The following is a 24,113-nucleotide window of genomic DNA, read 5'->3' on the forward strand; positions in this document are numbered from 1 at the left end:
CTGAGGAGATCCAGGTTCAAAGTTCTCCTCAGTAATGGAGTTCCCTGGATAATTTGGGTTTACTCATTCTCTCACTGAGCTCAGCCTTCCTCACAGTTTGTTATAGGAAGTAAAGGTCCACCAACACTGCCTTGAGTATCCAGAGGATGCTATATCCTGAACAAATGCTAAATATAAATAGTAAATCAGTATTTTTTCCAATCCTCCTCCTCTAACTTTGAGCAACATGGAAAGACTGGAAAACATGTTCTCTCTAGAAAATTCAGAAAGACGTCTAGATCTGTTTAGCAGCTAGAGCCCTACTGCATGGCTGTTGGGCCAAAACAATTACTTTGCATAGAAAGCACCAAGGGAGACAGAGGAAATCTACAGCCTGTGACCCATGTTCAGTCTCTCAGCTAATTTGTATAGCTCCCAGAGCCCTTCAGGATTGTGGCTCCCAAATTATATGGATATCATTATTCCTTACCCTCTATGGCTAAAGAGCAAGGGTGGACAGAGACCTGCATCCTGAGAGACAAAAAATCCATTTTTCCAGAAGCTTTAGTTTTATGTCCATCACCTTGAAATGGATGTCTGTCAATGGCTACCTCTGTCCTGTGAGAGATAGGCAAGTGTTGGAGTACCTATAGATTTGAGCATATGTTTTACATTTATTATATGTATTTAAAGCAGAACATAATACACATTTAATAATAGTTACTTTTATACTTCTCCCCAAAATATGATAGAATCTCTTGTGTTATGGGAAATGGACTGAGATTTCCAGCCTTTGTAAAGAAATACAATTTAGGGAATCCTATCTAGGACATTTTGAAATATGCTGTTCAACTGAAGTTATGTTTTTCTTTTTCTATATTGGTTGGAGACACAAACACCTCTATAAGACTGTTATCTCAGAAAATGTAGGCTGCATCTTGCTATTAATAAAAGAAATATTATTATAAACTCCTGTTTCCTAGAGGAAGGATGTTTCATGTTTCATATACTAGCCCAAATAGAGCAGTAAGGATGGACCCTGACTTGACTTTCTCATCTAGTTATTAACTTCACTCTTATTGTAGGATATTAGGAACTGTAATTCAGCAATGTCTAGAGAGCTCCAGACTCCCTATCTATTAGGAGAAAGATAATCTCATATTTCCTTGAGGTCCAATCAGTTTACGGTCAAATTTATACCATAGTAAATGCTTTAGCCTACAATGGTTTTAGTTCTTCTACTCTTTTGAGAAATGTCTATATAGGAGTGCAACCTCAGTAGAAATGTTTACAAATCTTTAGTTCTTCGTCTACTGCTATCTAATTATAGAATAAATATTGAACTCTTTATGTCTGGTTCTGGTGCCTTGCATCTGAAAAAAGAGCTACTTTTCAAGGAATCCAATTAATGTTCAAGGGTCTGGATGCTGGGGAGGGGATTTGCAAAGGGACTCAGACTTTGTGCTGCCATTTTACATTACTATTGTAATACTATTGGCAGATTTTTTTTTTTACACAACCTATATAAGTGTCCTGCTGCCTTTAGCAGAAATTTATGAATATTAATGTGAAATGGGTCTCAACTTCCCCAACAGACTTCATGGCCTGTTTCATGGTAAGCCATTATCCTACCTGGAGATAGGCATGGATGGTCTTAAGTGAATGCAAGTGACATATTAGCCATTGTGTGTAGATCATCAAATCTTCCTGGGTCACCAGGTTTATAGGAATTTCTTTTCCAGTCAGAAAGCTCTCTCGTACACTTGAGAGTCTCGCAGCCCTTTGAACAGCATCATTATACTCCTGCATAATTTGAGCCACTTGTTTCTAACAAAGAGAGGAAAAAGATGGAAATGGCTTTCTTTTCCCAGGAAGATGAATTAACGAACCATCTAGAAATTATTTTTTGTTGGTAGATTTTAATACTCCCCTACAAGTCCCCGCATATAGAAATAGACATTAATAAGATGTCAATGATTTTAGATGAGCAAATTTGTAAGTCATTATGTAGGTGTTGAAAGAAAAGTCTTCATCGTGGTTCAGTCCAAGCTGGGAATAAACATGGTGACTGCTTTAGGAAGAAGGTTGTAGTTTATTGAAGAAGAGAGCCAGACAGGAAGATGGTTCTGGCAGAAAAGAGAGAGAAATAAGGGGCTGAGCACATGTAGGGAGTGGGTTGTTATATCCTCTGGAGCCTTTTGTTTTGAGTTGTTTCCTGTTCCTGTGGCATGAACTTTGACCTGAGTTTGAGTTTGCTTTTCTGGTATTCTGATGGTGATGGGTTAATCCTATTATGACCCAAAGATCATATCCTGCTTCCCTGGTGCTGGGGCTAATGACTCTTAGAGTTTGGGTGAGGTATGCAGATTTTAGGTGTTTTTGTCTTCTCAATCTCCTAGCCTCAACCTTCCTGATGATTTACAACTCCCTCCCCCAAGCAGAGCTGGCTTCTGGGGAGACCTGGGGCTATCAAGAAAACTGGGCATGTTTTTCTGCCTCTTCAAGATCCTTTTAGGAAATATATTTTCCTGCCCTTTTAATATTTCCTTCTCTGGGGGGCTGACTTCCCACATAGGAAAATACCATTTTTCCCAAACTAAATTGAACTCACAGAAAGGAAAATTCAATAGCTTTGCCTCCGCACTTAACAAACATTAAATCATATTTAAGTTCATTTGAAAATAAACATTTTACATTATATTTAACAACTGTACAAGCTTTGAGATGTCATACCTGGTAGAAAGGATACAGTTGTTCAATAATACTACTGTGCTGACAAAATCTTTTCCATCTTAGCATATGTAGGTATTTGCTTTGGACTAACTGTGAGATTCTGTCAATAAAAAACTTTATAAAAAATAAGAGGTTACAGATTACAATTACAGTTTTGCTTCTGAAAAATTATGCATCATAAATAAATTCCTTGGAATATCGTTTGCATACACATTGGCTCATTGTCCACCTCAAACTAAAAAATTACAATAGAAAATTAGAAGCACAACTTTGAGGAATTTGGAGGCTGAGAAGCCATAACATGTCAGCTGTTTTTGGTAGAAAATTTAAGGTAAAAAAACTGCAAACGTGAAAAGAAGGAACCATTACCTGATACAGCAACAAGGGTAAACTTTCTGGTGTATATTCTCTTTTTAGACAGCTATCTAGCTCCCTCTGCAGGACATCAGTTTGAATTACAAGAGGCTTTGCCTCTGCAACCTGAGAAAAATCAATAACAGTTTAAAATTATTCAGCGGTATTGAATACGGTATGCTTATAATATTGTGGGATCTTTTAAAATTGTAGAAAATGCTGTTTAATAATGATCAAAACATTTTAATGACAATTTTCTTGCTAATTAAAATAATTACTAAAAATGAGAAATAAGCTTCTCCAGTTTGAATAGGTTTAATAACAAGCAAAAGGCATAAGAGGTACGGCTTTTGGACTATGTTGAGGTAATTTTTTTTACAGTGATGCATTTATTTATTACCTGTAAACATTTTTTCAGTATCCACTCCCTTTCTCTTCTGAAATAATCAGCATCTTTTGGAAGGGGCACAGAACTATGAAATATGATGAAACATTATTGCAGACCAGAGCAGAATTAGCAGTGAAATACATATGAAATTACTTAACAGCTGCAAAATATATACTGTAGGATGAATTTAACAATAATCACTTGGAAACTCAAGGATTTCATACGGCTTGTACCACCAATATCCACAGACTGAGACTTTCAAGCCAATATTTATTCCCACTTATGTTAAATATATTTTTACTTCCGACTACGGGAAATTCCCTGCTGAAATTAAAAGGCCAGTTCAGCTTATTAATTCAGTCGTTAATAACAAGCAGAACAAATATTAGAATATTAATTGGACAAATAAATGTGTAGCAATTTATGTGGGAAACTGAGTAATTGAGAAAGTCAGCAACTGTATGACTGCACATTTTGAACAGAACATCACTTTCAGTACAATGCAGTGAAAACCACAGATGAGCAGGCTAAGGCCCCGGCTTTAAACGGATGCCACGACATTCTCTAAAGGTGGTCACACGGTAGCAAATACCTCCATGAATTGTGAGAATGAAATGAAAAAATGTTGGCCAAGGATTAAACTGGCATCTCAATTTCCCTGCAGGGATCTGCTCTTTGTTGATGATCCTAAGCATTTCCTTGCTGGCAAGAAACTTAAGGAGATGGTATAATAGTTTGCAAACATTGTTATGCCTCCTGTCTTTAGTACTGGTATACAGTCTATTGGTCAGTGTGTCATTCTTCAGATTTGCTGGCATAATTTGCTTAGAACCTTTACTGATTCTTCTTCTATTGCTTCCCATATTCCTATAGTCCAGGGGTAGGCAACCTTGGCTCTTTTATGACTCATGGACTTCAACTCCCAGAATTCCTGAGTCAGCATAGCTGACATGAGTCATAAAAGAGCCAAGGTTGCTTACCCCTGCTACAGTCATTCCATCAATTTGGTAACTTTCTAATTTGGAAATGGCCATATATGCACATCTAATTAAACCTCCTATTGTAGAAATTCTTCTACATAGAGAATATAATCTAAGATAACGTAGAAATTGATACCTTAACTGAACAACAGTATACTCCTTCCACCTTTGTTTGATGTTCTGTGAATCAACTAGTGCAACAACTTTGCCCTGCTAGTAATCTCCTTACCCTGTTTTATGCCAGGAATTTCTGGGTTATCTCTAAAAGCAGCATCATAAACAAGTTGCTGTAATCTCATGAATCAGTGATCAGCATGTGAGTAACTCACACCTCACATATTATTTTATAAGTAGATAAAAGTTGGGTTGAACAGCCTAAAGAATATTGCTTTAAGGTTACATAAGATATGCTGGAATTATTAAAATCCAATGTGCTGCAGAAAAACCCATGATTGATTGGCATCTATCATTGTTTAGCTGTTCCTTCTGAAATTAAGCCTATATTTATAATGTGAATTTTTATTCATTCATTCATTCATTCATTCATTCATTCATTTTCACTTATATGGCCACCCATCTCAAATTCATTATTCTGGGAAGCTAACAATAATTAAAAACAGTATTAAAAATGTAAAAAAATTGGTAGTATTGACATTAATTGGTGCTTTTGATATGGACTTCCTCAAAGAGGTGACTTTGGCTTTCAATATCATCCAGTCACAGTATCTTTCTGAATCTGCTCTGGGGGTTGGGAGTGGGCAGTTCTGTATTATGCTAGTTCCTTCCTTCCTTCCTTCCTTCCTTCCTTCCTTCCTTCCTTCCTTCCTTCCTTCCTTCCTTCCTTCCTTCCTTCCTTCCTTCCTTCCTTCCTTGCTTCCTTGATGTTGATATTGATTTCTGCCTTGCAAGGTAGTCCAGACAAGAAGGACAACTATGACTAATAACATTACCTTTGTTGTAAAGTTAAGGTAACAGAATCTTATTGCCTGACAGTTAGAACAATTAATCAGTGGAACAACTTGCCTCCGGAAGTTGTGAATGCTCCAATACTGGAAGTTTTTAAGAAGAGATTGGACAACCATTTGCTTGAAATGGTATAGGGTTTCCTGCCTAAAGAGGAGGTTGGACTAGAAGACCTCCAAGGTCCTTTCAAACGCTGTTATTCTATATTCTAAAGTCTGAAAATACATCTCTCCTCCCTTGTCTTTACAGTTCAACAAGCAAGGTGGGTCACTTCTGAGACATTTTCCAGGTTCCCCTTCCTTCTGTGGGTTCACCTACCTCGTATCTGACTATCACCTAGGCTGCAGTCCTCCTCTTCCTCCTGTCTCTCAAGGACATTCTGGCAGATCGTAAGAGCTGTCAAGAACAAGGATGGATATATTGCCTCCACCCTGCTCTTAGCTAGGTCATCTAAAAGCACAATAGATGCTTTATAGTCCCATTCCCAGGCCTGAATGAAAGGGATCCAAATAATCCATTTTCCACCAGAGTTCTCTGGAGCTGCTGTGCACAACCACCTTTTCTATAACCTTTCCTAAAGAAATTTGTCCAGCATGATTGGGCCTAGTGATGGCTTCTTGAGGACAGGTGACCAAGCTAACAGTCATGAGAATCCTGCTCACTTCATCAATAGGGTCAACCTCCTCCCAGATAACTGAGCAAGACTGAGCCCAAGTGAACTCCATAGGACCTGTTACAAGGATAAAGTCCAACCTAGAGCAAAGTGACTTTATTCAACAGATGCCCAATACATTCCTCACAATGACTTTACAGTGAGATCTTTGAGCAACCTTGCCCAAGAATGGGAAATAATTGCATTGGATCCACATAAGCTATGTGGCCTGTTACGAAACAGCTGGGTTCCTAAGTAAGAAATGATGTTTTTACCAATGTGCAGTTCCTTGTAAGATTCCATTTCCTTCCATTTCCGTCTTCAGTTCAGTCAGCTGCACAGCTAATTCTTTCTCTACCTGTTGGACTCTTTCAGTTGAAGAGATCTTATATATTTCATCCATTTTGTCTTATAGCATAAAGAGAAAGTGTAGATAAAATTATATTTAATTTTCAATAATAGTTTCATAATTAAGCACTTTAGAAGTAAGTGCATAAATATAATGCACACAAAAGAAATAAGTTATAATGTATGATGGATATTTGTTTCACTTCTTGCTTGAGGGCAAAAAAACCAGTAGAAGTGTAACTGCCTTTTCATGCTAACTGCCCATTTTATGTATTAAAACAGTACATGCCACAAAAGTAAAAAGGTCAGTTACTTATAGAGTTTAGTGACATTGCTTGTATTTTCATTGTTAATTGCAACAGAATAATTTCAAGCTAAAGATGGATATTGTCTGTTACATTCTATTACTTGAAACTGAGTTGGCATTTTGAAGGACCAAAAGATCATCTGAACTAGTTGTGTCTGAACTTGAAAGCAAGTTCTGCATATCTTCTAGCTGCAAATCAAGCTTCTTTTATGTCAGCAATATAATAGGAAAGGGAACATGATCTACAAATCTACAAATTATCCTTTATAGTCTTTTCTTGGCTCATTTATTGATAGCATGTACACCCCAATACCCAGAAATTGGTTATTGGTTGATAGTATTAACAACTAAACATCCCTGTGGTTTATTCTGACCAAGCTGAAAGTTAATTATCACCTCCATCAGTGTAAGATATTTATTCATTTATTAATTACATTTCAAGGCTGTATCCCTCCCAATAATTCTGGGCAGCTTCACAGAATGAAAAACAATATGAGACAAACAATATCCATAAAAAAACAACTACAGTATTCAGAGAACAAATATACCCACCAGATGTGTTTATACAAACAGGGTTAAAGTATTTTCATGTCATATACTAACTGGATTCACACATCATTATTATTGGTTTTACAATGACTCACTAAGGCATAGATTGTGCCTTAGCAAGATTGTGCAAATTATAATCCATAAAATATGGATTATAAATTACAATTTCACACATTATGGTAAGACAACCAAATGCAATCGATTATGATGTATGAACTAGATTCTTATTCTCAGTACAGCCATATTTGATCTCATTATTATTGGATCCACATAAGCACACTTTATAGCATTATAAAGTGCTATAACATTATAGCACAAAAGAACTTTGAAAAGAAATATATCTATTCCTGGACTAGTTACACAAACCATTAGAAGCTTTGACAGGCCTACATTTTTTTAGCAGTTATATATAGGATAGTTTGTTAGATACTGAGACTGTTCCTGTTATATGTTGCCTATCTGGAATACATCACAGATTCCTTGCTGAGCATTAGTACAGAATATTTTATAAAGGTCAAAAATTGACTTAGTATATCTGTTGGCTCAAATGTCAATTCCATTCTGTCCTCTGCTTATTCTTTCTGTGGTGGTAATATGCAATTATTTAATGTATATGTGAGCTTTTTCCCCCCCCAGAAACTCAAGGGTGTAATATATCATTTACGTTCTCTCCATTTTCCCCTCAAAATCAGATTGTGAGATAGCTAAAAAGATAGCGATTGGTGCAAGACAAGAGTAATAAAGTTAATGAGTAAAAGAAATTTGAAACAAGTCACGTCCAACCCTGAAATTAATACAGAACATTGACTGCATTTTTCTAACACTACTTCACATCTTTGGCTCATATTGGTGGGTTCAGAGATAAGCCTTTTAAAATGTTTAATTTTTATTATTTTATCCTGCCATTTGATATATAATTCAAGGCAGTGAACATAACTAATCACTAGCATCAAATCAAATCTTTATTATGGTTATAGAACAGTATAATCACTTGTGTCAAATGTTTATTTTGATAATTACGTAGAATTGTGCATTTCTCTTGGACCATGACTCTATAGTCCCAGTTCTTAACTTCATAGTGTAGCTTTTATATACGAACTAGCTCTCAATGGGATTTGGGTAACACAAATTCTATCAGAATAAATCATATCCAGTTGCATAATCTGCAGCTGAACCCACCCAGATAATTTTCTACCGACTTATGGAAAAGCACATCCCTTTTCCTGACTTGTTGCCCAAAGCCACACAACAACGTATCAAATTTGGAAAATGCAATTTCTTTAGAAAAAGGACCCTATCTAATTAATATATAAATTAAAAGGGATTTGCTTGAGGGATTTAAAATTTGTTTTAAGCATGTATCACAGTAACTGCTTCTGCCAAGATATAGAAATGCCTTAACAAAATAATTTCTCCTAATTTCTTATGAAACTTGTAAGCTTTTTTAAGCAAGAAGTCTATTGTAGAAGCGATGCTTACAGGATTTTCAAACAATTTCACAATTTCAAAAATCATCCAGGATCAGTTGATATCCCTCCCCCTGAAAAAGCCACAGGCATGACTGAGTTAGCTGACCTAAGTAATGAGATTAGGATACCAGCAAAGCATATATAAGATTTCAAAATAGACGTGATTAATACTAGAAAGCATGCCTGTTCCCCTTAAAAGCACACAAAATTGAAATGGCCTTCATTATGATGAGGGAGAGGGGAGATAGAGAGTAAAAAGAGAAAATGTCAATATTTCTTCTCCAATTATCTTAATCTGTGAAGCATTTAAATGATAATTCTAGATAGTATTTAACCTCCTTCAGAAAACAATTTTTCTTTATCTTCCTTAAGAGCGAATTCTTTAACAGAGCAAGACTTGCTGCTATAGATCATTGAGGCCCCGTACTTTTCTTCTCGGGAGTCTTTCATATAGTTATTTTAGCATAAATTAACAAGGAAATGCACTTTCTGGGACAAATAAAAACTCATTTGCTCTTACTTTTGCCCTATCTTGGAACACATAGCTTAAGAGAATACGATACCTGGTATCAATAGAAAGGTCACAACTTCACAAGCCCAGAAGGTAAACAGCTTCTAGCAAAGAGCTCAGTTGCCTTATTAGAAACAGTGGCAGCAAACATCTCCCACAGGTTTCTATAGCTAGTGTGATCAAAACTAAAGATGCAATCGAGAGGTTTGTCAAGAGTGCTTGGGTAGGCTTAGTGGTAACCGTAACAACATCTGTACACATAAGCTGAGGGCTGAAAAAATCACTTCCTGGGCTCCAGATTAATAGATGGCATGTTGATCTATTTTAATCCAAAAATGACCAAATAAATAAATAGGGCTCTTCTGCGCCAGTGGGAGAAAACAATACTTTGTCAAAGATGGTTAAAGCCAAGTAGAAGATTAGTAAGGCCTGAGTGAGGCTGTAGGTCCCCAAAGTATTTGTATAGATCAGGGGTAGGCAACCTTGGCTCTTTTATGACTCGTGGACTTCAACTCCCAGAATTCCTGAGCCAGCAAAGCTGGCTCAGGAATTCTGGGAGTTGAAGTCCACGGGTCATAAAAGAGGCAAGGTTGTATAGCCTTGGTAGAGATAGTTCTGTTTGGAAGTTAAATGTCACAAGTGAAGCCCTTTTGAAATACTGACTTAAACAACTGCAAATTCATGCCATCGCATCTCCATACATTCATTTGTTAAGAGCCAATTTGCTATCAGGTGTTAAAAGACTAGGAATTGAATATGATAACCATGAGACACCTTCAACCGGTTTCCTTTCACTGACCATTCTGCTAAAGCATCCAATTTCTCCTCTCTGGAGTGGTCGGAGGGAATGTGGTTAATTCTTGGGGTGCTAAAAAAGGGGAGAACAAAGAGTTCCCTGTGAACGCTGCAAATCTCTTTGCACCAGATAAATTTGGTTTTTAGTATTTATATTTGGCATTACCAGGGTTCTTTAACAAAGATTTCATATATAGTGATGGACATGCCTTAGTATGCCCGTGTAACACTTCTGCTTTGTAAACTAGCAGGATAGCCTGATGGGTACGTAACAATACCAGTTAGATAAGCAAGCAGAGATTTAACCTAGACCTGAACTGTGACAGTTTTTTTTAAGACTTTGAAGTTTATTGGTTTACTGAAAAACAGTCTATAAATATTTTACAGAAATAAAACAATGAACCACTAGGTATTTTTTAAATCAACCCAGACGCAAAAGAATACTTTTTCTTCAAAGTCTCTCATGAAAGGATGGCGAGGCACACAATAATTTGACTACGCGGAGTGATAGGTCCTTTACTTAAAAACAGTGCACATGCTTCATTAAAATAATCCGTTTTTAAATGCCAGTACAGAAAACAGAGAATTTATTTACCCGACATTTTATTCTCAGTATTAATGGGTATACCACTAACACAAATCAAATCTCAGCAGAGAGTGATGTATGAAATCAGATGTGGAACCTATGATTCCCACACAATATCATCTTTCTTCAATACTGATTGAATCTTCTGAGCACTTTTTAATAGCCGAAGGGAATTTGTGGTTTTATTTGTAGAAGAGATACTTGGAGGGATTACAGTCTCTTTGCTTCCTTTTAATTCATTAGGCCTCGATGCTGAACATGCTGGCTCTCTCTTCAGTTTTTGAGCTCTTTGCTTCAGTTTATAAACCTAAATCAAAGAAAAATTGCACAATAATTCTGATATGCAAAGATAGGCTCACTTTGCTGTTGTGAGGCGCGTCAAGTCTCTTTTCATACCAAAGCTAAGCATTATCAAATTATTTTTATTACAATTTTGGAATAAGGATATTAATGTTTGGTTTTAAGTGCAAGGATTAAAATGGGTAATAAGATTTTTTTAGAGCTGAATTTGAATAAATAAACTAATGTAATACATAACAATTGATTTAACGTTTCTCAATGGCATGATGGTGCATATTATTCGGCAAAACAGCGATGCATGTCAACATTTGAGATGTCTCTCTTCAGTCCTTCCAGGCACATTCATAATTGTCTTAATTGTGTGAAATTTCATACAATTTCTCATTTATTTTCCTTTCTCCAAGCATCACAGTGCTAAGCACTGGCTGTCTAACAAGGCACATCCTAACTAGTCACATCTCCTGATTTCAGAATTGTCTCTTACATGATCCTGATGCTTTTTCAGTTTTGAAATCTGTTCTCCTTTAATTTCCATCTGCTTCACAAGACAATCCAATTCACGTTCTAGGTCTTCCCGAATGTCTTGGTTTTGACTTTCCTCTATCTGCTTTGATAGTTCTTGATGTTCACTGTTGAAGACAAATTCTATCAGTTGTTTAAACACAATTTAGGGCTTTTCTACTGTACATCTACATTTTGTTTGTTCATCCTTGTAAGTTTCTTCATTATTTGTACATCAAGTCATAAAATACGGAGGTCTAAATAATGAGGTTAAGCAAATTACTGCAATTGTTAAATGAATCACGATAATTAAGCTTCCCCCAATGACTTTGCTTGATAGAAGCTGGGTGGGAAGGTTGCAAATGGCAATCACATAACCTCAGGACACTGCAGTCATTATAAATACATGCCAGTTGCCAACCACATTAATTTTGATCATGTGACCATGGGGATGCTGTAATGGTTGTAAGTGAGAGGACCGGTTGCACATCATTTTTTTCAGTGCTGTTGTAATTTTGAACAGTCACTAAACAGATGGTTGTAAGTCAAGGACTATCTGTATGTGGATATTTCTTGAGTAGAGTAGCTCCAAATTTCAAGTTTTGTACAGATTAATTGGGCATGAGAAATAAATGCAGCCAATAAGTGTTACCACATGAAACTTCAGATGCTAGAGGAGAAGCAGCAGAATTAAAGAGATGAATATCTACAGTTGAGAGTAGACGGATGTTACTTGGGCATGCAATTGAGCACCCTAGTAGGAATGTATGTTTCTTACAAGATTGTAAATCACATACATTCCTAGTGGGGTACATCATAAATATCAGTTATTTTACCTTAATAAGGTATACCATAAATAACAGCAGATGACAAAAATCAACCAACCAAAACAATTAAAACAGCCAAAATGCAAGTGTCTGGACAGGACCCAGAGCAAACTTTTCCTGCTGAATTTTGCAGAATGGGTAGATACAACTGGAGAGACATGGTCCCACCATTAATCCCGCCCCAAGAGCTTTAAAAATAATTACAAGCGCCTTAAACTGAATCCCAAAATATACTAGCAACCAATGCAGTTCATGGAGTTGAGGTGTTGCAAGTGCCAAATGACAGGTGTCCATAACTGCCAGCTCCTATAGCTGGGGCATTAACCCAAGAACCCATAACTGCCTGTTGTGCTGCTAAAACGGTTGCTGGAATTGGGTATGCCTAGTTTAACGAAGAGAAGGACAAGGGGGGACATGATAGCAGTGTTCCAATATCTCAGGGGCTGCCACAAAGAAGAGGGAGTCAAGCTATTCTCCAAAGCGCCTGAAGGCAGGACGAGAAGCAACGGATGGAAACTAACCAAAAAGAGAAGCAACCTAGAACTAAGGAGAAACTTCCTGACAGTTAGAACAATTAACCAGTGGAACAACCTGCCTCCAGAAGCGGTGAATGCACCAACACTGGAAGTTTTTAAGAAGAGACTGGACAGCCATTTGTCCGAAATGGTATAGGGTTCCCTGCCTGAGCAAGGGGTTGGACTAGATGACCTCCAAGGTCCCTTCCAACTTTATCATCATTATTATTATTATAAAAACTTCAGGATACTTTGTTGCTTTCAGTGATAGGCCTCTTAAGTTCAGTCCTGCTCCCACTAACATTGTGAATGTGGGTAAAAATCTGGGGTTTTTTTTATATTTGAATAGGATCAACCTATATCACCACCTGTTTTTAAAAAGCAATTTGCCATTTTCCACATCTGCCTACATGTGGTATGGGGTGGGGGGGGTGGGGGGAGGAAAAGAAAGATCTGCTGCTTTTTATGTTGCTCCAGTATCTGGTAGGTGACAGGAGATCAAAAAGTGTATGTTGCTAAAATACCCATTTGACACCAGAGAGATTGTATGGAAACTATACACGAATACTTACAAACTCATTTGTCCCAACTCATCTTGCATACCCAGAAGAAGATCAGAAAGACTTTCAGTAGCAGAGGAAGTCGTGGAACAAGACGCTGGTTTGCAAATGCCAGGCCATCTTGAAGTCCTCTTTTCAGTGCCTTCTGGACATTGTGAAGTCATACAAGGGCTACGGTATTTCATCATATGCAGGACACTTTGTACATTTGCAACAACAGAGTGACTTGAGCTGGCAGACTTGTGGGAGAAGTAGCAAAGTATAACATTTTGTTAAGCAAATAATAATTTGACTAAATTCTCATTTGCAAAGACACAATGCTTACCTTGCCGGCAACAAAAGGCAACATTCCACCCTGAAAGCTCGACTGTGTTCTCTTCATACTAGAATTATTCTGAAAATTAAAACCTGGATTTATTTCATTTGGGGAAAAAAGAAGGGAGGTTCTAAACTTAATTAAAGAAGGGAGATGAATGAGATCTATCTTCATTAATCCTATGTCTTATTACTTTTAAGAGAAATGTTTCAAGACTTGAAACTTGTTTGAGACTCGACAAAATATGAAAGATTATAGCTTTCTCTTTAGAACATTAAGTTTCTTATATATAAGAAATATATGTTCCTTATATATTGAATTATGGAAACATTTTAATCCTTTTTTGTGATCTTTGTTTGCCAGCCCTTTTTATAGCCTTCTTGCATCACTTATCAAACATTTCCGAATGTTTCCAAAAACCTCAGAATAAGGGACGATGAGTGTTCCATAAGAAATCATATGCACAAATGGAAAACTGGGTGCAACTTAGGAAGTCAGATGGGCTCAGATTTAATCATACAGTACGTATTTACTAAAATAAATGGGCATAACTTTAAATGACTATCCAACCTGCCTAAATCCAATTGATTTCAATGGACCATTCTTAAATATATTTAAGACATATATTTAAAAATTGATCCAACCTGTTGGTTTTTGGGTTTTTTTTAGTTTAAGAGAAAGATGGTAAAAAAGCATACCAAATAACATTTATCATTTTGAAAGTTAGAAAAACCAAAATATGTCTAATTGGAAATGCTCTCTTGGGATAATCCCCAGAACAAGATTGGAATTCAGTTGGAAAGCTTAATAGCCTAATAGTTTTGATTTATTTCTCGCAATCCCAGTTTATGTGGAAGTTTTCTTTATTGAAAGACCAGCAAAAAATGTTTCTTTTAAATTTTTTAAAATTAGTGATTCTTTCAAAATTCTGCAATTATGGACAACTGTAAAAATTCTGCAATTATGGACAACTTTAAACGTAAGAGTATAGGAGTTGGCATTCACTAGCAAATAAGATAATGATTATACTTGCTTTTGTGAGTACCTTTCCATCTGTTTTGTGTTTAAAGCCTTTTTATCTGCCACCATCTGAATTATTTTATCTATTTCATGCCTGCTAATACAACTCTTTCCCAGTCAAGAATGCTCTTTCTATAATCTATGAAAGTTAAAAGACTAGAGGTCAGGGACTTTCAGTCTAATAAAATCTCATTTTAGGTTCTCATCCTATTTCCTCTTTGCACTTTTAACAATATCATTTAGTTCAATTCACATGGATCCAAGAACTACATTTTAAATTTATTTCTGTTCGTTATATGAATTTTAGTACTCATCTTACTACCTGCTTTGTCACTTTAATGCTTCAGTGAATTAGTTTTCAGCCACTTCTGAACCTGGATGTGTAGTGCAAGCAGGTTATGGCCTGGGAACATAAAAAGCTTGCAATGGAGCCCCTGTGGGTCGTACACCTTTGATGGAAGAATGTATGAAAGGCTAGTTTCTGAAAGTTTGGATGTTTGTGAAGTTAAAGAAAATTAACTATTAAGCTTGCTTTGAGCTTCAAATAAGTAATATAGGCATATTTTTAGAGGATAACATCAAAATATGTTTTGTGGTATTCTATTATTTTAAAGTACTGAATAAGTTTATTTTCTGCGCTAAATACAGATATCTGCATTTTTGTTATTGTTTCCTGTATTGCCTGGCATCCAGATACAAATGGAACTTTGCAATTAATTCAGGCATGTTGAAATTACTGGGACTTCTTTAACTTAACTATTTTTTTAATTCTACCTGTAGGAAAATCCTGAATATCTTATCGAGACTTCCAATTCTAGATTCTAAATCACTGAAATACTAGAACATAATCCGAGAAACACTAGCCTTATATAAGGAAAAGCAGAATCCGGGTGACTTTATTTGAAAATCACAACAGACTAGGATCTACTAAATATAGAAATGGTTGGGATCATTTTACATTTCTTTGCTGAGATTAAACACACTTCTTAAGAGGCACTCCTAGGAAACCTGCCTTGTGCAAAATAAATGGAAGGTTGTCGCTTGCCTAACTTCTCAATATTATTAATAATGTGGTTGAAAACTAACATTTTACCTTGATGACTTTCTTTTTCCTGCTTTTCTTCTTCACCTCTTTTTCAGGTGAAAGTGAGGACAGGAGAATTCTGTTCATTTCAACACCTGTCTGGAGCTGTAGTAAAAAATATTAAGAGTTAGCAGTCATATTGAAAAATATGAGTACATGACTTTTATATAAGAGTCACACAGGAATGTCATAGTGTGATATAACAGCTCTCTGGAAAAAATACCTTTAAAAATTTGCTTTGCATGATCCATCACAGAAGTTGTACAACTTCCAGTAAATATTACCAAATGCATTAAAAACTACACTTTTAAAATATCTGCTTAATATAAAACTATTGTTTTAATCACAGTATCAAGCAATGTTTGACAGGCCCTCCCCCTCCTCTCCTTTTTGCAATCAATGCCAATTGAGATATCTGATGGGCTGCATTATTTGTACCACAGAATTAAATGGTGACATTTATTGGCCCAACTAACACAGTGTGTTTTGAAAAGCTTCCCGAGAATTCTAACCATATCCTTTGAACGTTTTGACAAAATTTGTAGCAAGCAACCTTAATTAGCAGAGATTCATATCCAGCTGTCTTATTAGAGAAATGATATGTGATGGCTATTTAAAAACAATGTATTTTCGAGAATAATGTTCAAGCTAACATCTCCAACTATAATAACATGAAAGTCATATTATAAACTATTCTTAAATCTGAAATATTGCTGACAGTGAAATTAACACATCAAATCGACTGAAGAGCCAGTTTGATCTAGAGCAGGGATAGCGAAACTTTTAGAGACCAAGTACCCAAAAACTGGCCCCGCCCCCGCTCCACTCCCTGCCCCGCCCCCACCCTGCCTGCCCGCAGGGCCACTACCGCCTCCAGGGCCTGCCGCAGATCTCCCAGGCAGCCCAGCAGTGCCATGGCGGCCACACCCTCTGCCCTCTGCATCAACTGTGCACAATGGGGCTTGAGGGCAGAGTCTTGTCTACGCTGCCTGGTTGCCATGGCTACGCTGCTCTGTGTGGGCCACGTTCGGGGGCGACTCTCCTCCAGGGGGGCTGCTGAAGAGGGGGTCGCGGGGGGAGGCAAGGCTGGGGCAACGGCACGTGTGCCCACAGAGAGGGCTCCGAGTGCCGCCTCTGGCACGCGTGCCATAGGTTCGCCACCACTGATCTAGAGGTTAAGGCACCAGGCTAGAAACCCCATCAAACTGAGTTTTAGTCCACCTTAGGCATAAAAGTGAGCTGGGTGACTTTGAGCCAGTCACTCTTTCTAAGCCCAGCTCACCTCATAGGATTGTTTGTGGGGAATATAGGAGGAGGGGGGAGTATTAGGTATGTTTGCCACCAGAAAAGAAAATATTTAAAAAAAAACCATAAAGTCCTGGCAGCTGGACTGGAACACGGCCTTGTTATGAAACTGTTGTTCCCCCCCTACTGATAGTAGCTCAGAAAAAGAATTTTGAAGCAACCGAGTTTCTAAATACGACAATATACTTCAACAAAAGTTGATTAACAGTTTTCATCCACAGGTCCTTTTGTTGTTTATCCACTACAGCAACATCAATATTGATTTTCCCTACCTGTGCAGCTTTATCTTGTATTAGCTTGCGCTGGTGCTGTTCCTCCAGAAGTTTCTGTTCCAAATGTTTTATCTTTTCCTGAAAAAATAAAAAGACAAAAAATTAGACAGGAAGCTTGTAGACTACAAGCAGTTCACCTTTTATAGTTCTAGGGTCCCCAAAAGGTTGAATTAAAACAAAAGTGGATGATGCCCTGGCTTTTATGCTGCAATCAAGCTGGAAAAAAATGCTTTCAGTTAATTTTCCCAAGCCAAATTGCTGTTGACAGAGAAGAGGCTGGGAGAGATGAAGGAGGCTGAAAAGCATTATCATCCTCTTATGTCACTTAGATAGAGATAACCAAAGGCATGTTCTGGTCTGTATGGATGATGCTGTTAATATTTTCTTACTTCTGCAGTTTTCTGAGTGCTAATAAGAGTCCAACACTGCTTTTCTAGAATTTCAAGTTTTTCCAGTTTTGCACAAAGTTCCATCTGATTTTGGTCATCTTCCTTCTGAAGATGCGTCTGTAAAATATCCACAAAACATGCAACTGACAGCAAACCATATTTAAACAAATATTTTAAGATGAATGAATAGCCCTATAAACAATGGCAAATATAGATAGAGCAAGCACAATAAAATGTTGCCCAAGGAAGATTGCCCATGGAGAGATTTCTGGATATAATTGGATGTTGAACGGCAAGTTGACAAAGAATGGACATATATATGACTTATGTTACAGCGGTATAGTAGTCAAAGGAAATGCCTACCATAACAACAATTTACAATATGGGTAGGAGCATACATACAGTATATAGAAATCTCTCTCTTATCTACAATCTAGATCAGGGCTCTTCAAACTTGGCCCTTTTATGACTTGTGGACTTCAACTCCCAGAATTCCTCAGCCAGCATGCCTAGATTCACTGCTAACTGCTACCAATTACTTGTGATAAGTAACATCTAGCTATAACCAAGGATTTTTGGATCACAATCCAAAATGCCAATTTTCACTACATCTCTTTCAGCAAACACCCAATCAAACCTCGTTTATCTTTAGGCAAGGTATGTGTGCATTTCTTCAGCATCGGAATCATTCTTGATGCTCGCAGTTAAGAATTAAGCAACAAATTTCATGGAAAAGAATATTTTATATTTCAAAACTCATTTAAAATACGTTCAAAAAGCCTATAATGCTGAAAACGTGATAATGCTGAAAAGTCTAAAGTTAAGAAATCTGGGTAGAAAGCCTCAATGAGCATTTTTTTTTCATTTTTATCTCTAGATATCCATCTGTTTAAGAGAGAAAAAATTAATACTTGTCATCTGTGAGCTTGTCATGAATTCAGTTTAATCAGCAGGTAGTTTATTAGAAAAAGCTCAAGAATCTGTAAAACCTACAAGCAACAGTAGCTCCATGATTCATGTGCTACTGATCTGAATATGCAAGATTACAAAGAAAACTAACATAAAACGCCACATGGAGAAACAAATGTTAAGAATGATTTATTACATTTCTGTACCTGCTGCTCCAGAACCAGTTTTTTTTCCAGCTCTGCTTTGAGCACCATTTTTCTCATGTAATCAAGTTGTTTTTCTAGCAAAGAGCAGCGCGATTGTGCTGCCCTTAATTGTGCACTCACATCTGAGAGGGGAAAAACAAGGGAGGGAAATTTAATTGTAATAGTATGTTTCATTAGGGATTAAAAAAAAATCAAATTGGATAGACAGAGTATATTTAGTTGCCACATACTTCGTGCCAATTTCTTCAAAGGGTGTGTAAACTTAATTAAGCAATTAATAAGATACCTTTAACCATATTATAACCGTACACATATATTAAGATGGAATGCAAAAAAGAACACAATATAACGACTGCTTTTTTTGATTAAGATAGAAAAGATATAGTCTGGAGAAGCCAATACTACTGGCAAGTTACCTTTCCTTTCTTCCATCAGCTCCGGGTGAACTATGTTCTTTTCATTTGATTCCTGCTGCAAAGCTTTTCTATATTGTGCAGCTTCTCTGGATAAGCAGTTCAGGTCATTTTCAGCCTGTATCCTCTCTATCTCAAGACGACAGATCTTTTCTTGAAGAGTTTTTAGGGCTGCCACTAAAGCTGGTGAACAAGTCAACTAAACTTTTAATTTTTCAGTTTTGATAATTAAAAGAAAAAGAAGCAGTAGGCATTATTACATGTCACAATGTAACAGTGTGATACTACACTTCTAGTATCTAACCAGATATTAAAAATATGGGGGGTTTAGTATTTTCTTGCAGGTGTTTTGTTACCAGGCTACGTAACATCATCAGGGTAAGAGAGAGTAGAGTTTGCTAGCTATTTATGCATAATAGCTTGCCCTGCCAGTCTTGGTGGGGATGTGGTTTCCTCTTTGATGGTTCCTTGATTGATTATTATTTCCTCCTTTATTGTTTATCTGATGCAAGGATATTACCAGGCTCAGACAGCATCAAGAATTCAACCCTGACTTACAGGATTAAGATGGTGTGGTTAGCAGACTGAATAAATTGAATATGTTCAATATCTTAGACGTGATCTGATGCACAAACACAAAATCAATAATTATGAAAGAAAGGAAATGACTATGCATTTTAATGGCCCAGAAGATTTTGGAAGCATTTCTTGCATTTTGGATTTCATAAACACCACAAGACCTTTAATTAATGAATTAGGTTTAGGTACTGCCTACCACTCAGACAACTCTGGACAGCCCACAATTTAAAATAAAGCAACAATATAGAAAATACAGTATGACGTATACAAGACCATCATCTGTCTCAACAGCATACTATATACATGGGAATGCCTCTAGAAAAAGGAATCTCATCTAGAACCACATTTTCAAGTCCTTCCAGAATGCCATCAGGATGAGAGCTATACAAATCTTTGGGGATCTCATTCCACAAAGCAGGTGCCATCAGAGAAGGCATGCTTCTTGGGTCACTGTTTAATCAAGGGGACCCAGAGTGCATCAACCCTGCCAGCTATTACCAGATGGACAGAAATCATGGAAGGTAGACAATTTAATTGCACCAGCAAAGATACTGGCAACCAGAGCAGCTGAGTATGGATATCAGGCCTTGATGTCCATACTCAGTCCTGGTAGGATTAATTCAGAGTCAGTTTTTCCCCATCCAGATCTGCACAGTGTCAAGATACTGAGATAGGACCTTGACAGCTGCCTCAGGGTCAAGAGTTTTTAGCAACTTCAAACAATTGATAAATAAATGGTTGTTAATTATCGGGCACTACCGGTATGTTCTGAAATACATTAAACATGGGCCAAGAAGACAAACTGACTATGCTTCGCATTAAGAGTATGTCATACTACTGTTTTGTACTTTACCTTGGTTGTTTGGTGGGCAGCTGATAACACTTTTTGGCTTGAGATCAGCAAAAGCAGATTTTATTTTATCTGGAGGCTGAAGAAAACTTCCAATATAGCTATGTTTTGATTCACTATCCACAGACTGCAGAAAGAGACATACAGTAGCATTTATAATTCCTCAGAAGCATTTATTCAGCCATTTTCTTTTAAAAACTTAGATTAGGAATACACAAAATTTCCATTAGTTTGAGAATTACATAGAGCTTTAACTGCATGTCACATTTGAAAAAGAATTTCAAATTTTTAAGGTTATTGACACTTAAGGGATGAAATAGTGTTCTAAAACCCCTGCAAAGCTTCAGGCACCGAAGGTATCCCTTAAAATTTGCCCAAATGTGTAAAAATAACTAAATAAAAAAGGTTCAGGGGAGCTCTTGGATCACAAGAGTAACGAAAAATGTTTGAATGCAAGCAGCATATAGCACACTTATGATCGGATTACAGTATCTAATTTAGACCAACAAAAGACCTGTAATTCTATTGATGGAGAAATTATAGATCAAGGGGCCTAAGAATAACTAAGTTACATGGACTTATATTTATTTCAGATATATAAATTATTTTAGGAAAACTCTATGAGACTTATATCTAATAAAATATGTAGGATAAAACAATGATCTCACTAAATACAATTTTCTTATAATAATGCTGAGGATGGTTGCAAAATGGTAAAGGCAAGCTATTGAGTATTTTTATCAATTACCGACAACTCTTCCCTATCCTATCTTTTAGAGACAATAGTATAGCACCTATTTCTTTCCCAACTAATTTTCTTGTAGTACTTTTTGCAATTTCTGCTGGTGCCCAATGAGATTGCATAATCAGCAAAGAAAATGATGTGTATCCACTTATGTAAGGCCTTGTTCAGATCCCATTGAATTGTTTGGATCTATTTGCTGACCATAAGAAAGGCTGAGCACCAAAGAATTGAGGCCTTTGAACTATGGTGATGGAGAAGACTCCTGCGAGTCCCCTGGACTGCAAGGCAATCAAACCGGTCAGTCCTAGAGGAGATCAACCCTGACTGCTCTTTAAAGGGCCAGATCCTGAAGTTGAAACTCAAGTACTTTGTCCATGGGGTCTCGATGGGTCGCACATGACTTTGCAACTAACAACAACAACATTTGCTGATACAAAAGAACAAATACGAATGGAATTATGAATGGAATTAATTTTGAAGTCTCTGTTTACTGATCACCAATGGTTACTTTGTCACCTTGGGCTAAAGCACAGGTGTCAGGAAATCTATCCTCTTTCCCTAAAACCAATAAAATTAGTTGCAAGTAAATTGCAGGAAAACAGAACAGAGTATCTATGAATATATGCATAAATTCCAAATGTAGATGTTGAGGAATTCATTAATACTTAATTGTTTGACAATTACAGCATAAATATAACTACCCTGGCATATTGTATTAGGTGACTGAAATGAAGTACATTTCAAGTACAGTAATCAAAAACATATTTGAAGTGGAATGCCGTCTAGTAACATTGCTGTCGATTACTCAAAATAATTTAATCATAAGGACTTTTTCCATCAGGTTTCACTTAGCAGATCTCAGAATTCTACCTTTGAAAAGTGCCTCAAATCCATATTAAAACTCAAATACTGTGGTTCCTCAACGTTTTCTTTTTAGATTTTTACCTTTTGTCATTTGGATCAAATGTGGCAAGATCGTTTTAGATTTTCACCTATTTCCTTTAAAACAATAGAATCTGACTGACAAATTGAACATAAAAGCAGGATTGTTTCACTTTACATAAAAAAGCTCAGGCATTTCCTATTCCTAAGTTTATCACTTTAAAACCGAGTACTTGTGGATTGTTAAAGTTGCATTACTCACCTCCATCACATAGGATCTAGGACAGCACTCAACTAAAACAAAAGAAAACAAAAACATCAGGTACTTTGTTCCATACTTCAGCTGGAATATTTGCGTCTAATATTTATATTTCTTTGTGTCTGTCGAATTAAAACGCATTTTATTTTCATCACCACCACCAATACACTACTCCCTTCTTCTTCCTTGAGGAAGCCACAAGTGGCGGTCTGTGAACTTAGTAAGACGATCGATTGACCCGGCCATTTCTGCAGGAAACCGAAAATCAGAAAAGCGGAATAGGAGAACTTTTCCCATTCAGAGCAGCCCAGAAGCACGTAAAGGAAGCCAATGCACAATTACAGTACCTTCCCCTTTGACTCACTAAGGCCATATAGTCGGCCCCCTCCAAATGGTTAGGCCAGTTCCCCCCACCCCCCCCAAAAAAACCTAGAAGCAGAAAGTTCGAGCAGAACCTCAACAGAGGACCACCCTCGCCTCCGGCACAGAGGGTGCAAAAGCCACGCCGTAGCCAAAGGCACGGGCAACCTTCCCTGGGCTCCCACGGTACCTCGGAACTCGATGTCCTGCACCAACCATCGAAAACAGCCTGTTTCCTAGAGCGCCCTCGCCAGGGCCGTTTTTTTAAATAGACCGCGTCCCCTCCCGCTCAAACGTATCTCCGCCTCTGCCCAGAGACCCGGATGAGACCCGCCTCCGCCCAGACTTTTCTGCCCGTTGTTACTGCACCAATCAGAGAAGGGGTGTGTGCGTGTGCGCGCGCGCGCGCACGAGGCGGGTGCTATTCTCCTGTTTACTCAAACGCCTGCTGGTTGTTGGCTCGTGCGGAGGGTTTACCGAGAGCTGGGTTTGTTGCTACGGCGAGGGTCTTGCACAAGAAAAATGTAATCCAAGTGTCTTTGCCTCCCCACAAAACGTAATTAATTGAGTGCTTTGCTATGCAGAGATGGACTTTTTCTGTATTAACACCCCCCCAAGGAACAGCGCTTGTTAAGCTTCTAGATCAGTGTTTCTCAACCTTGACAATTTTAAGGCATGTGGACTTCAACTCCCAGAATTCCACAGCCAGCAATGCTGGCTGTGGAATTCTGGGAGTTGAAGTCCACATGCCTTAAAATTGTCAAGGTTGAGAAACACTGTTCTAGATGACGCAACGGCAGAGCTACTAAGAAAGGGTTAAAATGGGGAAGGGGACTTTTCTACTTTATCTTATTTACACCCAATGCTAAACCATTGTGCTTAAATTCTGGTTTGACTAACTGCTCCCAAACTTACCATGGTTTAATATGTCACATGAAGCCAACCAGCGCTTGCCGCTTTCTGTGGTTCAAGCTCTGTTTCTCTTTCTATCTTTATATTACTTTTGAAGGGTTCTTTTCACGTATTACAGTAAATTATAGGAGTGTATTGTATGCAGCTTTTAAGATCGCAGGCCTTCTCCCAAGTCCATTACCACTTTGAATAGAAATATAAATAAAAATGACTAGTTCTATGTACTAACTAACCACTAGTAGTGAATCGGAATAAAACTGCTTGTTTACACAGTTTGATGTGATTTACTCCCAAG

At 37.4% G+C, this 24,113-nt stretch overlaps 2 protein-coding genes across 4 annotated transcripts in view; both read right to left on the reverse strand.

Annotated features, from left to right (window-relative positions):
* LOC107292236 (putative uncharacterized protein C6orf183) overlaps positions 1 to 9,397 on the reverse strand; it is a 14,356-nt gene extending 4,959 nt beyond the window's left edge. The window contains exons 1-7 of the mRNA XM_015821310.1: positions 9,286 to 9,397; positions 6,325 to 6,457; positions 3,467 to 3,539; positions 3,082 to 3,192; positions 2,713 to 2,826; positions 1,612 to 1,806; positions 470 to 626 (exon numbers count right to left, since the gene is read on the reverse strand). Of these exons, the coding sequence (XP_015676796.1) occupies positions 470 to 626; positions 1,612 to 1,806; positions 2,713 to 2,826; positions 3,082 to 3,192; positions 3,467 to 3,539; positions 6,325 to 6,452 (778 nt within the window). The 5' untranslated portion in view covers positions 6,453 to 6,457; positions 9,286 to 9,397. The remainder of the gene's footprint in view (positions 1 to 469; positions 627 to 1,611; positions 1,807 to 2,712; positions 2,827 to 3,081; positions 3,193 to 3,466; positions 3,540 to 6,324; positions 6,458 to 9,285) is intronic.
* Positions 9,398 to 10,614: 1,217 nt separating this feature from the next.
* CEP57L1 (centrosomal protein 57 like 1) lies at positions 10,615 to 23,138 on the reverse strand. Of its 3 annotated transcripts, none has more exons than XM_015821313.2 (12): positions 23,097 to 23,138; positions 22,550 to 22,581; positions 20,664 to 20,787; positions 19,235 to 19,414; positions 18,819 to 18,940; positions 17,704 to 17,820; positions 17,315 to 17,392; positions 15,747 to 15,842; positions 13,643 to 13,711; positions 13,330 to 13,556; positions 11,399 to 11,543; positions 10,615 to 10,921 (listed from the first exon to the last, which is right to left on the reverse strand). In XM_015821313.2, exons 2-12 carry the CDS (start codon positions 22,553 to 22,555, stop codon positions 10,712 to 10,714), a joined length of 1,374 nt encoding a protein of 457 aa, XP_015676799.2. In that variant the 5' UTR covers positions 22,556 to 22,581; positions 23,097 to 23,138; the 3' UTR covers positions 10,615 to 10,711. The 3 variants fall into 3 exon arrangements, with proteins under 3 accessions (XP_015676799.2, XP_015676800.1, XP_029140947.1); XM_015821314.1 differs by lacking the exon at positions 23,097 to 23,138 and adding an exon at positions 23,002 to 23,076; XM_029285114.1 differs by lacking the exon at positions 13,643 to 13,711.
* Between the last annotated feature and the right edge of the window lie 975 nt (positions 23,139 to 24,113).

The sequence above is a fragment of the Protobothrops mucrosquamatus genome, unplaced genomic scaffold (assembly GCF_001527695.2).
Source record: "Protobothrops mucrosquamatus isolate PMUCROS unplaced genomic scaffold, P.Mucros_1.0 scaffold1302, whole genome shotgun sequence".
Classification (NCBI taxonomy): domain Eukaryota; kingdom Metazoa; phylum Chordata; class Lepidosauria; order Squamata; family Viperidae; genus Protobothrops; species Protobothrops mucrosquamatus.